General features: G+C 32.7%; 1 protein-coding gene across 4 annotated transcripts in view; it reads left to right on the forward strand.

Annotated features, from left to right (window-relative positions):
* The window catches only part of RIF1 (replication timing regulatory factor 1), a 46,986-nt gene that overhangs the window by 14,030 nt on the left and 19,883 nt on the right, over positions 1–13,073 (forward strand). For all 4 annotated transcript variants that reach the window (XM_072960955.1, XM_072960954.1, XM_072960958.1 and 1 more), the window contains exons 11-21: positions 427–544; positions 1,223–1,396; positions 1,814–1,924; positions 2,592–2,654; positions 2,888–2,988; positions 4,519–4,605; positions 5,969–6,042; positions 6,246–6,426; positions 7,784–7,891; positions 8,237–8,386; positions 11,689–11,788. In XM_072960955.1, coding sequence (XP_072817056.1) covers positions 427–544; positions 1,223–1,396; positions 1,814–1,924; positions 2,592–2,654; positions 2,888–2,988; positions 4,519–4,605; positions 5,969–6,042; positions 6,246–6,426; positions 7,784–7,891; positions 8,237–8,386; positions 11,689–11,788 — 1,267 coding nt within the window. The remainder of the gene's footprint in view (positions 1–426; positions 545–1,222; positions 1,397–1,813; positions 1,925–2,591; positions 2,655–2,887; positions 2,989–4,518; positions 4,606–5,968; positions 6,043–6,245; positions 6,427–7,783; positions 7,892–8,236; positions 8,387–11,688; positions 11,789–13,073) is intronic.

The raw sequence follows: 13,073 nt of genomic DNA on the forward strand, positions 1-13,073 counted from the left end.
AGTATAATCTACTCATAGGCTAGATTCGACAGATACTGGAATGATCTTAGAAATGAACTTGAAGGTGTCTTAGTTCATATTTTCTTAGGATGTATTTTAAAAAGCTTAAAATGGTTTGTCTACCAATAGCATTAAAACTCACATAGATGTTATTTGCAAAAGCTGTTAGTGTCTATAGTTTTCCATCTGGAATTTAGAATTGAAATTTATAGATAGTAAATATTTAGGGCAAATATAGTTATAATAAAAATTTTCACTTTTCCAAATTTCAGTTTTTAGCTTGTGCGTTGAAAAAGCCAATAAAATTCAGCATATCAAGAGTTCAGACTACTTCTTAAGCTCTATTATGCAGTACTTAAAAAAAATAGAGTTAAAAGAGAATTATGCAGTTTACAGATATAACTGCCCCTTTTTTAACCCCAATAGGTTTGTGTACCTCTGATTCAAAGCACCATAAGCATCGATTCCAGTCCTTTGCCTCAAGGCAATTCATCTCGTGTAGCTACTTCTCCAGGTTTAAATCCTATGAGTCCTATACACAAAGGTAAGAGGTAGACCAACTTCAGTTTTTTTTTTTTCCTTTTCTTTTTTAAAAATAGACACTCTGAATGAAGTCTTTGCTCTGTGCCATTCACATAAATGAAGCACTTCATAATTTTGGCTCCCTTATCACAAAATTCATTATATATTCTTGATTGTTTTCTGTATGTGTTACTGCTTACTGCTGTAGTTTCATTATTATAGTTGGAAAAGATCAGTTTTTTTCCCCTACGTTGTGTGAAGCGTGGATTACAGACGTTTATGTTTGTTTCAGCATTAGATTCTAAGTTTGAGGAATGCATGCATGTTAATATTTTAAGGTATGGGTTTTTTGTGTTTGTGTGTGTGTGTGTATGTGTGTGTGTGTGTGTGAATTTAGGGTCTGCTCCAAGATTTTTTTCTTTTTTTTATAGACTGTATTCTTTTAGAGCCGTTTCAGGTTGGTTAATCCCCAATAATTACCTTCATTTAAATGGTGTGTGACACTAATCTTGTTCTTAACCTAGTAAGATTAGTATTTAATTAGGCACTCTGCTGTGGCTTTAAACAAAAACTCTTCAACTTTCATTTGAAAAACAAATTACTTACTCTTAAAGGTACATTTCATTGAAATGAAGTGAAATATATTCATTTGGGTAACTGATTTAAGCTTATGTAACTTACCTGTTATGTTTTTTTAAAGGTGCTTCTCCATATGGAGGTCCTGTAACTCCCCGGATGAACTTGAGTTCAAATTTTGGTGGAATGGCCACAATCCCCTCTATTCAACTTTTGGGGCTTGAAATGTTGCTTCATTTTTTATTGGGTCCGGAAGTCTTGAGTTTTGCCAAGCAAAACAAACTAATACTGAGCTTAGGTATTTAATTGTTTCAAAAATAATTTTAATTATTAAAACTAGTGGTTACCAGTGGAGAGAGGAGGGCAGTATAGGAGTGAGGGATTGGGAGGTACAGACTATTGGATGTAGTAAGATAGGCTCAAGGATGTAGGATGTACTGTACAACTCGGAGTATAGCCAATATTTTGTAATAACTAAATGGAAAGTAACCATTAAAAATTGTATAAAAATAAAAATTGAAAATATTTAAAAAAATAGTTCACAACACTGTACATTGGGATGAGGAGAAATACTTTCTCCACAGCCAAAATATTTTATAGCTATGTATAAAATAAGTGTCTTTTTAGTAGAAAGCGTATCAGGCCACCTAAAATGTTAGAAATTTATTTCATAAAGCTTTCATTTTGCATAATTGTCTCTTGCTCTCTCTTTTAGAGCCACTTGAACATCCGTTAATCAGCAGCTCTTCTTTTTTTTTCAAACATGCAAATACGCTTATCACTGCTGTTCACGATAGTTTTGTTGCAGTTGGAAAAGATGCCTCTGGTAAATATTTAGGAGAAGATTTTTTTATCGTTTAAACCTGTGTTTAAAAAGAAAACAAAACAGTAAATATGTAATGCCACGTGTTGTCCAGATTGTACGCAAGAGCTTTACATATAATCCGTTTAATCTTCATAGCAACCTTCTGTGTTAGCCCATTTTGCAGGTGAGGAATTGTACAGAGAAGTAAATAACTTGTGCAGACTTACACAGTAAGTGATGGAGATATGATTCAGACCTGGCTTCTCTGGCTCCAGCATCTACACCTAAACTCCTGTCTTCTGGAGCTTATTAAGTAATGAGGACAGATACCAAAAATTAATAGGTTGCTGTTTAACTGGCTGGGAAATTTTTTTCTAGTGGTTTTCAGGTATCCTTCTGAATTTTTAATTGTTTTTCTTTGTCTCAAAAGAGAAAGATGTTCATTATAGAAAATACAGAAGATGGAAAAAAAAAGAATTGCCCTTAGTATATTGCATTCTTTTTGGAAAAAACATTTCTTTAAACAAAATGAGGTGATACTGTATTAAATTGATTACAAGGTTGACTATAACGAAGAGAATTATATTTTAAATTATTAAGTATTGTTCAGTTTATAGTATAAGGATGAAAGAGGGGCATTTTTAGCCATATCTACTTTATTCTAAAGTACTTAAGTTTTGCTTGACAGATGCAGTTATCAATGCTATTTGGAAGGAGCTAATTAGCTTGGTGAAGTCAGTTATTGAATCAGGTAAGCACTATAATGATCAAAGGAGTTTTTTATAGCACTTGATGAATTGTTTGGCTTTCATATATAAAGTGTATTTTAAAATCACTTTTTGAAATGTCGTATCTTCCAGTCTTTTAAACAAAACACTTTGATGATTTAGTAAAAAACTACTTTTTAATAGCTCTCTGTTAATTTTTACACCTAAAAATACCTAACATGTTTAGAACTATACCCCTCCTTTCTCTTTTTGATAGGTAACAAAAAAGAGAGGCCAGGTTCTGAAGTTTTGACCCTCTTACTGAAATCTTTGGAAAGCGTGGTGAAATCAGAAGTATTTCCTGTGTCAAAAACACTGGTAAGTGTAATACGTATATGCTGGAATTTTAAAACCGTATTCTAAAATTGAATTTTATGTTGAAACTACTTGTACAGATTGGGATTTGGAAAGATATTTTATATCAAGTATTTATCATCAGTTTAGCCTTTGTAATAAGTTATATTCAAATGACGCTAGAGTCATTTGACACTTCTTAGCAGATGAATATAATGGCAACTACAATAATCTTCCAGTGTGATAAGAAAAAGAATAAGCCATACAGAGAAAATGTGATAAAGGGCATGAAAACTTAAATCGAAGAAACTCAGATGAGCACTAATTTTATGTCAGAATTGCTGAGCTCCACCAATTGTTAGTTTGTACATTTTAAAAAATATCTAGTGATAATCTTACAGAGCTTTTTTAAAATCTGCTCTCTTTAACCAATATAATAACTTTGGTATTAAGCACCTGTTCTATCCTATATGGTAGAGAAGGAAAAACCAAATTGTATATACTTCTTGTAATAGTGAGTCTCTCCAAATAAGCTACAGATGGAAAATAATATACCCTGACATAAATTGAGTCTGTTTCCTTTATATACAGTGACAAGGATGTCTACTTTGGCAGTAGAACATAGTGGTTAATAGCAGGGGCTGTGGTACAGACTGAGTCCCAGCTATTAACTGAGTTAACTTGAGCACTTCATCTACTCTCTTGCCTCTCTGGAAGGAGGAGATATAGTAGTTAGTTCATAATTAAATGAGTTGATAAATGCAGAGCAGTGTGGGGCTGGAACAAAATAAATGAGTCAACAAATGCTAATTATTGTTATTAGAGTCTGCTTCAAATGAGAATATGTGAAAGCATATTTTCACTAAACATAATTATTTTTGTCACATAGTTATGTCACTTAAGTTACATAGCTCAGGTTAATACTAGTATGGGTAATATTTGATGACAGTTTAGTAGGCTCCATCATGTTTGAGAGGTGTATCTTAGACTCAGCTTCTAGTTAGCAATCCTTTGAAATATTTGCTTCTGCTACTAGTGAGTACATAATTCATTGCAAATTTTTTTTGGTAGTATAAAAAGTAGAAATAGCCTCAAGGCCCATTAATTTTAAACATATTTGAATAAACTGTGCATGTCTGTGTATCAAATAAGAATGTGTCTACATAGACTGATGTGAAAACTCCTTTACACAAATGAAGGAGGTCAGTTCTAGAGTATCTCACAGTATATCATTAATGATATAAAAATATATATATGATGGCCAGACTAGGAAGGTATGTTTCTCTGTGTACTTACGTATATGGAAATTTAGGTCTAAAAAAATTAACTCCAAACTGATAGCATTGATTATCCCTGGAGATAAGAAAGGACTTTGTCATTTCATTTCTTGTATTTCTGTGTTTGAACTTTTAAAATTAATGAGAATGTATGTATATTAATGAGTGAATGTTTCTTACAATAAAATTTCCAAATATAGTTAATACTATTAGATTTTTACTAAATAAGGTATAACTTCTATGGCTGATGTACAGTAAAACTTTCTATCTTTCTTAGGTCCTCATGGAAATTACAATTAAAGGACTTCCTCAGAAAGTATTAGGTTCTCCAGCATATCAGGTTGCTAATATGGATATTCTTAATGCAAGTATCTTAAATGTAATGGTATGATTAACATTCGCTAACATAAAGTTCCATGATTTTTTTTTTCTTAAGACAGTGAAACTTAGATTGCAGAATTCCAAGAATGAAATTTGAATATGCTGATTAAAGAAAAAAAATGATAGACAAGGTGCACCCTTACCATAGAGATAATTGCAGCTTTGGTTACAGACCACCACAAGAAAACGAATATCACAAGAAAGCAAGTCGTGTGAAATTTTTGGTTTCCCAGTGCATATAAAAGTTAATGTTTACACAGTACTTTAGTCTATTAAAGTGTGCAATAAATAACATTATGTCTAAAAAAGAACTATTTACATACCTTAATTAAAAATTACTTTGCAAAGTGGTTCCAGAGGCCTAGCTTTTGACCTTTCTTGACTTTTGACATGCTTTCAAAGCTTAATCATTTCTAGCTTTAACTGAAAGTGAGAGATGTGTAACTCTTCCTTTCACTTGAACACTCAGAGGTCATTGTAGGGTTATTAACTACTCTAATTTCAATATTGTTGTGTCTCAGGGAATGGGGAGGCCAGAGAAGGAGAGAGACGGGGGGAATGGCTGGTTGGTGGAGCAGTCCAGACACAATATTTATTAAGTTTGCCACCTTATATGAGTATGTTTCAAAACAATTATAATAGTAACATAAGAGATCACTGATCATAGATCACTATAACAAATATAATAATAATGAAAAAGTTTGAAATATTTCAAGAATTACCAAAATATGTCAGAGACATGAAGTGAACAAATGCTGTTGGAAGAATGGTGCTGAAAGACTGGGTCAACTCAGGGTTGCCACAAACCTTTAGTATGTAAAAAATGCAGTATTGCGAAGCACAGTAAAACAAGGTACGCTTGTGATAGATTAGTGTGAAAAATTAAATATGGCGCAATTATTTGAACAATTTTCTTGAATTAAATGAAGGATTCTAGAAGGAAAGTTTTCTATTTGCCTTTATATAATAGTGCTGGTTACTGTTAGAAATTTTGGAAGCTTAGTAACATTGGTTTAATTACGGTGAAATATATTTAACATCTGCAGAATGTAGGTATTGTTGATCCAGCAAGTTTAAGTCCATGTTCTTTTTTAATCTGGAATCCCTCACTATTCAGTTGCTCATGCAGATGTGTTAGCTATTATTAAAATATAAAGGACTTGATTTTTGTGTGCAGTTTGTAGAAATTTATTGCTCATTTTTGTCATATCCCAAGTAATTTCCAAAGTTAAATTTCTCAAACTTAAAAGGGTTGTGTTTCATATAATCAATTATAGAAAGTAAGTGTAATAAGAAGATTGTACTCTTTGTAACAAGATTGATTTTAATCTCCCATCTTTCTTCAGGGAACTCCTGCTTTGTTCTTAATTCAGTTAATTTTCAATAATAAACTCTTGGAAAATGGTGTAGAAGATGAAAGGTAATTTTAAATAAAATATGTTTATCTTAGAAGGTTACTTATGTGATGATATATTTGAGTTACATGCTCTATTATAAATTTTCTAAAAATTAAAATAAGAGGATTCATTTGTTTTTTTGTAAGTTATTTTTATAATTTTGCTATAGTATAATGTATTTCGGTAGGAAATACAGTTAATGCATAGTTCATATTTTTTCCCTTAGGTTTTTTCTCAACCTGGAAACACTTGTACGCTGTGTTCTTTCTGGTCCAACTTCACCACTAGCTTTCAGTGATTCTGTCTTAAATGTTATTAATCAAAATGCAAAACAGTTGGAAAACAAGGAGTATCTTTGGAGAATGTGGAATATTATAGTCACTCCATTAACTGAACTGATTAATCAGGTATGATGTAAGTCAACTGCATGTGTCCCCCCAAATTTAAATATCTTCCTTTTTTTCCTTGTTAGAGCAGCAGGGGTATTTGAATAGAAGTTTGCATTTAAATGGAAGGTATTAGGTTTTTTTTTCTGTGGGATTGGTTAATTTTCTACTCTTTAGATGAGTTGATTTCTCTTCACTGTATTTCTGCCTTGTTGTTTAAGAAAGTGTAACTTAGTGGGGGCTAAACAATCCATATTCTCCAATAGTGATTAGAATGACAGAAGGCTCACATATGATATATACAGATTCCCGTTTATATCCTATATTCTTTCAGTATTTGTATTGTGGGGAGTAACATGGGCATCTTGACTAGACTGTATATTCTTAGGATTCCATGGTTGAGTCACATTGGTGATTACTTCAAAGCCATATAGTAGTTCCTAAATCATTAATTGTTCAGAGTTGACTAATCCTTACATTTAAATACTTATAAAAGTGGCAGTATTGTTAGTGTGTGGGGCTCAAGTTTTGTCACTATTTATAGTTCATCAGCTGCTTTATTAATCTTTAAATGGAATTATTCTTTATGAAATATTCTGCTGTAACTCTCGACTGGAGTGAAGGCTCCAAGGAATTTATTACATGATTGTGCAATATAGCCTGTATTTTGGCTAGTCAAGCCAACACCACATTAAACATATTCTTATGGAAGAAAAAAATTGACGTTCCTAGATAGTTTCTCCCTGTTTGAAGGATGGTAGAGTCCCTTTTTATCAGCCCTTGCTTGAATGCTGCCTTTTATGTATACTAAAAGATTTTGGGGTCATCCCTGGGATTCTTAATTTTAGGACTTAAAACACAGTTCGTTGTTTCCCAGGGTTCCTGTAAAAAATTACCACAAACTGGTGGCTGAAAACAGGAATTTATTCTTTAGTAGCTCTTGAGGCCAGAAATTCAAAATCTAGGTGTTGACAGGGTTGGTTTCTTCTGGAATCCTGAAGGAGAATGTGTTCTCTGCCTCTCTTAGCTTCTAAAAATTCTTGATGTTCCTTACCTTGTGGATGCATCACTCCAGTCTCAGCTCCGTCTTCACATGGCATTATTCCCCATATCTTCCCTGTCTATCCAACTTCCCCTTTTCTTACAAGGACACCAGTTATTGGATTAGGGCTCACTCTAAACCAGCATGACACCATTTTTACTTGATTATATCTACAAAGACCCTATTTCCAAAGGTTACAGAGGTTAGGAGTTCACTATCTGTTGAACATGTCAGCACTGGGGACACAATTCTACTCAGTATGCATAGTAAGATGTTCCTGTTTTGGCCCAGAATTAAATGGTAATTTGTCTGACTTCATTATTTTTCTTGTTTCAGACCAATGAGGTGAATCAAGGTGATGCCTTAGAGCATAATTTTAGTGCTATCTATGGTGCATTGACTTTACCAGTAAACCATATTTTTTCATCACAAAAATTTCCAGCGGTAAGGCAAATTTTTACTTGAGGAACTTGTATTTTTCTTAAAATATTATGTCACCCTTTATAATGAACTCCTATGGTAATTTTTCCTAAAACAAAACTTCCTATGACTTTTAATCAGTTTAGGGGAAAGGAAACTGTTGAGGAAGAAAGAAGTTCCTCTTGACCTTTGATAATTACTGGTATTGTGGCAATACTAAGATTCTTCAGTGGGATGGGCAAACTCATTACTCTGTGCTTGTCTCTTTGACACCTTAAATGTTACTATGTTTCTAAAACGTTAAGGATGTATTCTGTTAGGTGTTTGATATGTAGATATACATTTTCTAAATTTCTTTTTTATTATTAGGCCACCATGAAGACCTTACTTAAAACTTGGTCAGAATTATATAGAACATTTGCCCGCTGTGCAGCTTTGGTGGCAACAGCAGAAGAGAATTTATGTTGTGAGGAACTTTCTTCCAAGATAATGTCCAGTTTGGAAGAGGAAGGCTTTTCAGTGAGTTTATCCTGATACCTTTTTCGCATTTAAAGGATTCTTTTCAAGTAAATAGAGATAACATTTGTGAACAATCATTTACTAATACTTTCAGTTTATAAGTAATGAAGTTAACATATAAAACAAGTAGCAGCTTTGTGAAACAGTTTTGTGTCTTTGGACTCTAAGGTCCATATGTCAGGACCATTTAACAGTGATGTGCTTTGACTGCACTGCTGTGTATCTGCTTGTGCCTGTGCTCTTCTAGGTTAACGATATAAGGACCTTGCTGTCCTGGACCTTACTTTGTCATATCTATTAGATCTTTACAGACTTCCAAAGAACTGGCTTTAGACTTCAAAATGTAGGTCCCTTTATACATCTTTAGTCTATAAAGAACAACTGCTGTTAACAGTTTGGTGGATAGAATAGACCTCTTTCTTTGCATTTAACCTTAAGTTACATATTGATGTTTACATATGTACTTGAATACAGCTTCTTGCCAATTGAAATTTATTGTAATTTATTACTCTGAAGCAGTCTTTTTTTCATCTGAAAAGAGAAATTTCTAGCTTTTGATAATAGTTACCCCTGTCGAGAAGAGTAGAGGTGTCTTTCAGGAGTTAGAAATCCATCTTTTCAGATTTTTTTAATTCACTTATAATATTCTCTTTTTAAAAACATTGGTATAATTCTGATTATAGCCTTTTTATACTATAGTATTTGTCAGAGTGACTTTAAAAATGCAAATCAGATCTTGTCACTCTTCTTAAAATACTGCTTAGCTTTCTTTTGCATTTGGAATAAAAATCTGAACTGCTTACAGCTGCTAATGAGGCTTGTGCTTCCTTCTTCAAAAAATGTTATTTACTTAGTTTAGTTAATCTTATCCTAGCACTTTGTTACTTCCTTTTTGGCACTTACCTTAAAATCTTTTGTGTACTTCATTATGGTACTTTACCCACAGTCCATGAGGTTAGAGACCTGTCTTGTTGATGTATAACCCTAGCTTTTATCTGGCACAAAGACAATGAATTTTTTGAATGTTTTTGTAATTGCTAGGGAGAAGCTTGACGCTCGGTTTTCACCTTCAAAATATTGTCTTGGGTAGGCTTACATATTTGCTCTCTTCTGGAAGAAATTTAGAATCTCTCAAGTTTTCTTAAATACCCTGTTAAGATTTTGGCATTGGTTGGTTATATTGAACTCATAGATTGATTCGGAAAAAAAATATACATCTTTATAACATTGAGTTTTCCATTCAGGAATTTTTATTTTTAGTTTTTCTAAACTTAATGTAGCTTGCTTGATTCTAAGAATTTTAGAGCTGTTTTCAGGTTTTATAAATGGTCTCCTCCCTGTCCATTCTTGGTTGCTGTTGAAGTATATAAAAGCTGTTGTTAATGTACATTTCCATATATTGAACCAATCCTGTATCTTTGGGATACCCTTCTTGGTCACAGTGAAATTCTTTTGAAAAAATTGCAGATAAGTGTTTTAAGGTTTTTTGCATATATATTCATGAGTGAGATTGGAGTTCCTCATTGTCCACTTTTTGTGTTGTGGCAATAGTAAATTTACATGTATATGACTGATAGCTCCTTGTCCAATATGTAATAAATTAGTTACAATTTGTAGGTTCCAGAAAATTTGTATCACAGAGTTTTGAAAAGTTATTGTTCATTTGTTCTAGTTTCTATAGTACATTTTTCATTTTCTACAAAACATGCATCTAAGATTATTCTTTTATTATTGCTACTGTTGCAAATGCATCATTTGATACTAATCTTTTTTTATTTTTTTCCCTTACTAATCTCTTTTTTGGTTTGTAAAGTTTTAGAGTTTTTGTCTTGTCTTTGGAATTTAGACTTCACCAGCTTGTGTCTTGGGGCGTCCTTTTAAATTATTCTAAGTACTTGATGGGCTCTTTCAATCTGAAGAGCTGTGCCTTCATCTCAGGAAAAGTGCCTTGCTTTGGTGGTCCTCCTTGGTCTGTCTTTGAATACTGTTTTTAGGTAGTTTCTAGATCTTCGGGTGCCATCTTTTGTATCTCTTACTTTCTCTGTATCTTTCTGTTTTGTTTTATTTTCAGTACTGCTTTCTGGAAGCTTAATATTTCTGTTTCCATTCCTTCCTGTTTAAGTGCTGAGGTATCTTACGATAGTTTTATTTTTACGTTTAATGTTTTTAAGTGGATATAATTATTTCCTCTTACTTTTGAGGATATTAGTTTCTTCTGTTTCTGTTACTGCCCATTTCCTCATGTATTAATTCTGTTGGTATTTAGCACAGCCTTTTCATATTTGTCAATAAACGTTAATACTGAACAGTATTGATAGCTGGAATGTGTTTCCTAACCCAGGAGAGAACCTCTGGTTTTCTGGCTTTGATAGCAAATTGTAGTTACAGGCAAGCTTTGCCTTAAAATTGTGAACAAGAAGGAAGTACCTGGAACTTTAACATCTCTGTGTGAATGTTGTGGTTATTATCTGATAACCTTCCCTGGGGTTTTTGTAGGTTAACTAGGGGCACCCCCTTCCTCCTTTTGGCTTTTAGCACCCACTGGGAGTGGTCTTCTTTGGTAGATGTGAATTAGTCCAGTGAGTTGGACAAATGGAAAGGTAATGGAGAATGAAGGAAGAGCAACTCTTCTTTAATTTCAGTATTTTAATTACCCATTTAATTTTTTAAATAATCATCAGATCTTTTTCTCAGAGCTCTCACTGTGTCTTTTGTTACTCAGTTTCTTCTAGGAAAGCTCATTGTTTTTGAGGTGTTCTTTGGCTCATGGTGCTGGAATTTCCTTTGTTCTGTTTTTAGTCTCTCCTGCCCTGCCTTTAAAAAAAATTTTCCAGAAAAATCTCAGGTGCTTCTATGGGTTTAGTTTTATTTCAGTTAGATTTGAGGAGGGAAGAGGAAGGACGAAAGAATATAAGGGAGCTTAGCAACTTTTTCATTTTTTTTGTTTTGTTTTTGCTGGATTTAGTGAACACTTAAGTAATTTTGAAGAGGAATTTGATAAAGAATCTAATTATGCACCTAACTCTTCTATTCTCAGTGTATTAGTTTTATAGCTCTTAAAGCTGAATTATTTTCCCTGTGTTTACTATACCACAAAAGGTATAGTAATTGTCACATGGCAGTTAACTGGGAAATATTCATAATCTTATACTTAATGTAACTTAAATGGCATAAGCTGTGACATGTGTATTGTATGTTATATGTTGGGAGTTAAAGTCAGATTTTTGTTCATGCTTGCAATTTTTATAAACTCTCTTAGTAGTTAATAGGTTCTAACATAATATGTAACTATTCTTTCCTAGAATTTGTTGTTCTTGGATAGGATCACTCATATTATTACTGTAATGGTTGATTGCGTTGACTTTTCACCATATAATGTTAAATATCAGCCCAAAATTAAATGTAAGTATTTTCTTTAATTTTTCACCGAGTGTTTCACAATTAAGTATGGCTGTCTGAACTGTTGTCAAGGCAAATCCTAATAGCTTTTCCCACCTAACTTTACCTACTTTTGATGTTGTATAACCACGTCAGTTATGCTAGGAGCTCACATGCTTGCTCTCTTTCCCTCTCTGTCTCTCACACAGTGTCATACACACACACACATACACACACACACACACACGAAGTGTTTTAACTCCTATTTATAATGCGGAGACAAATATTATCCTGTATAGAGCTTGCCTAATAATAGAAGTAATTTTACCTAATCCATCTGGTACAAGGGATTATCTGGACAAAAAACTTTGACATTTGTTAAAATATTCTTATTTGGTAGCCTAATTTGAAGTAATCACTGGGTTGACATTCAGTTGAATAGAAAATCTTGACAGCAGTTAATTGGTTATGGTTTTATAGGAAATTTAAAATGATTCTGAAAATTTAACCCAGTTTTTACCATTTTAGTTAAAATTAGTTGAAATTGTAACAAGTCTTATTTTAAAACTATATGCCTTGATTAATTCTAAATCATATTGTAATAAATACTGAGCTATTTTAATCTACTATTTGATGCTTTGAAGTTATATATTTCTACCAGTGATTATATATGTTCATACTATATAGGAAATAACTTTCCAATAATGAAAAGTGTTGATGTTTAAAGATACTACTTTTCTTATTTAAAAATTAGGAACATACTCAGTTTTCTTTAGTAAGATCTATCTTTGGTGAATTAATGTAAAGATTTCTAGAAAATATTTTTAGTTTTTTTGTTTTGTTTTTGTTTTGGTGAGGGGGTGGTGTTTCAGGTTTTGCTAAACAGTAATACAGAGAAATATGTTAGGTGCCTAAACTGTATTACAGGTCAGAGCATCTCAGCCTCAGTGCCACAGAAACAGATTGTAGATGTGCTTGAATTTTTTAATCTTAACCCCTTCTCAGGCTGAGCAGGACTTAATCTGATTACCTCAGTGTGTTAGAAAAATTATCTCTAAATATCTTAACTATAAAAAGGTTATATGACAAATGGTAAAAGGAATTATTTTTTAAGCTACTGAAGTTTGATTAGGCCAAGATGTTGAGCCCCATGTTGACATAATTTTACCTATTTTGTTACTTCTGTAAAATATAATAAACTGAATATCCAGTCTGTCCATGATCCTTAAAACCATAATTAGAGGTATCTTTTGTCTTCACTCCTTGTCTTGCGAGAGGTATTCTTGCTGTTTAATTTATGGAAACTAGC

This window comes from Vicugna pacos, chromosome 5, assembly GCF_048564905.1.
Source record: "Vicugna pacos chromosome 5, VicPac4, whole genome shotgun sequence".
In the NCBI taxonomy this organism is placed as follows: Eukaryota; Metazoa; Chordata; class Mammalia; order Artiodactyla; family Camelidae; genus Vicugna; species Vicugna pacos.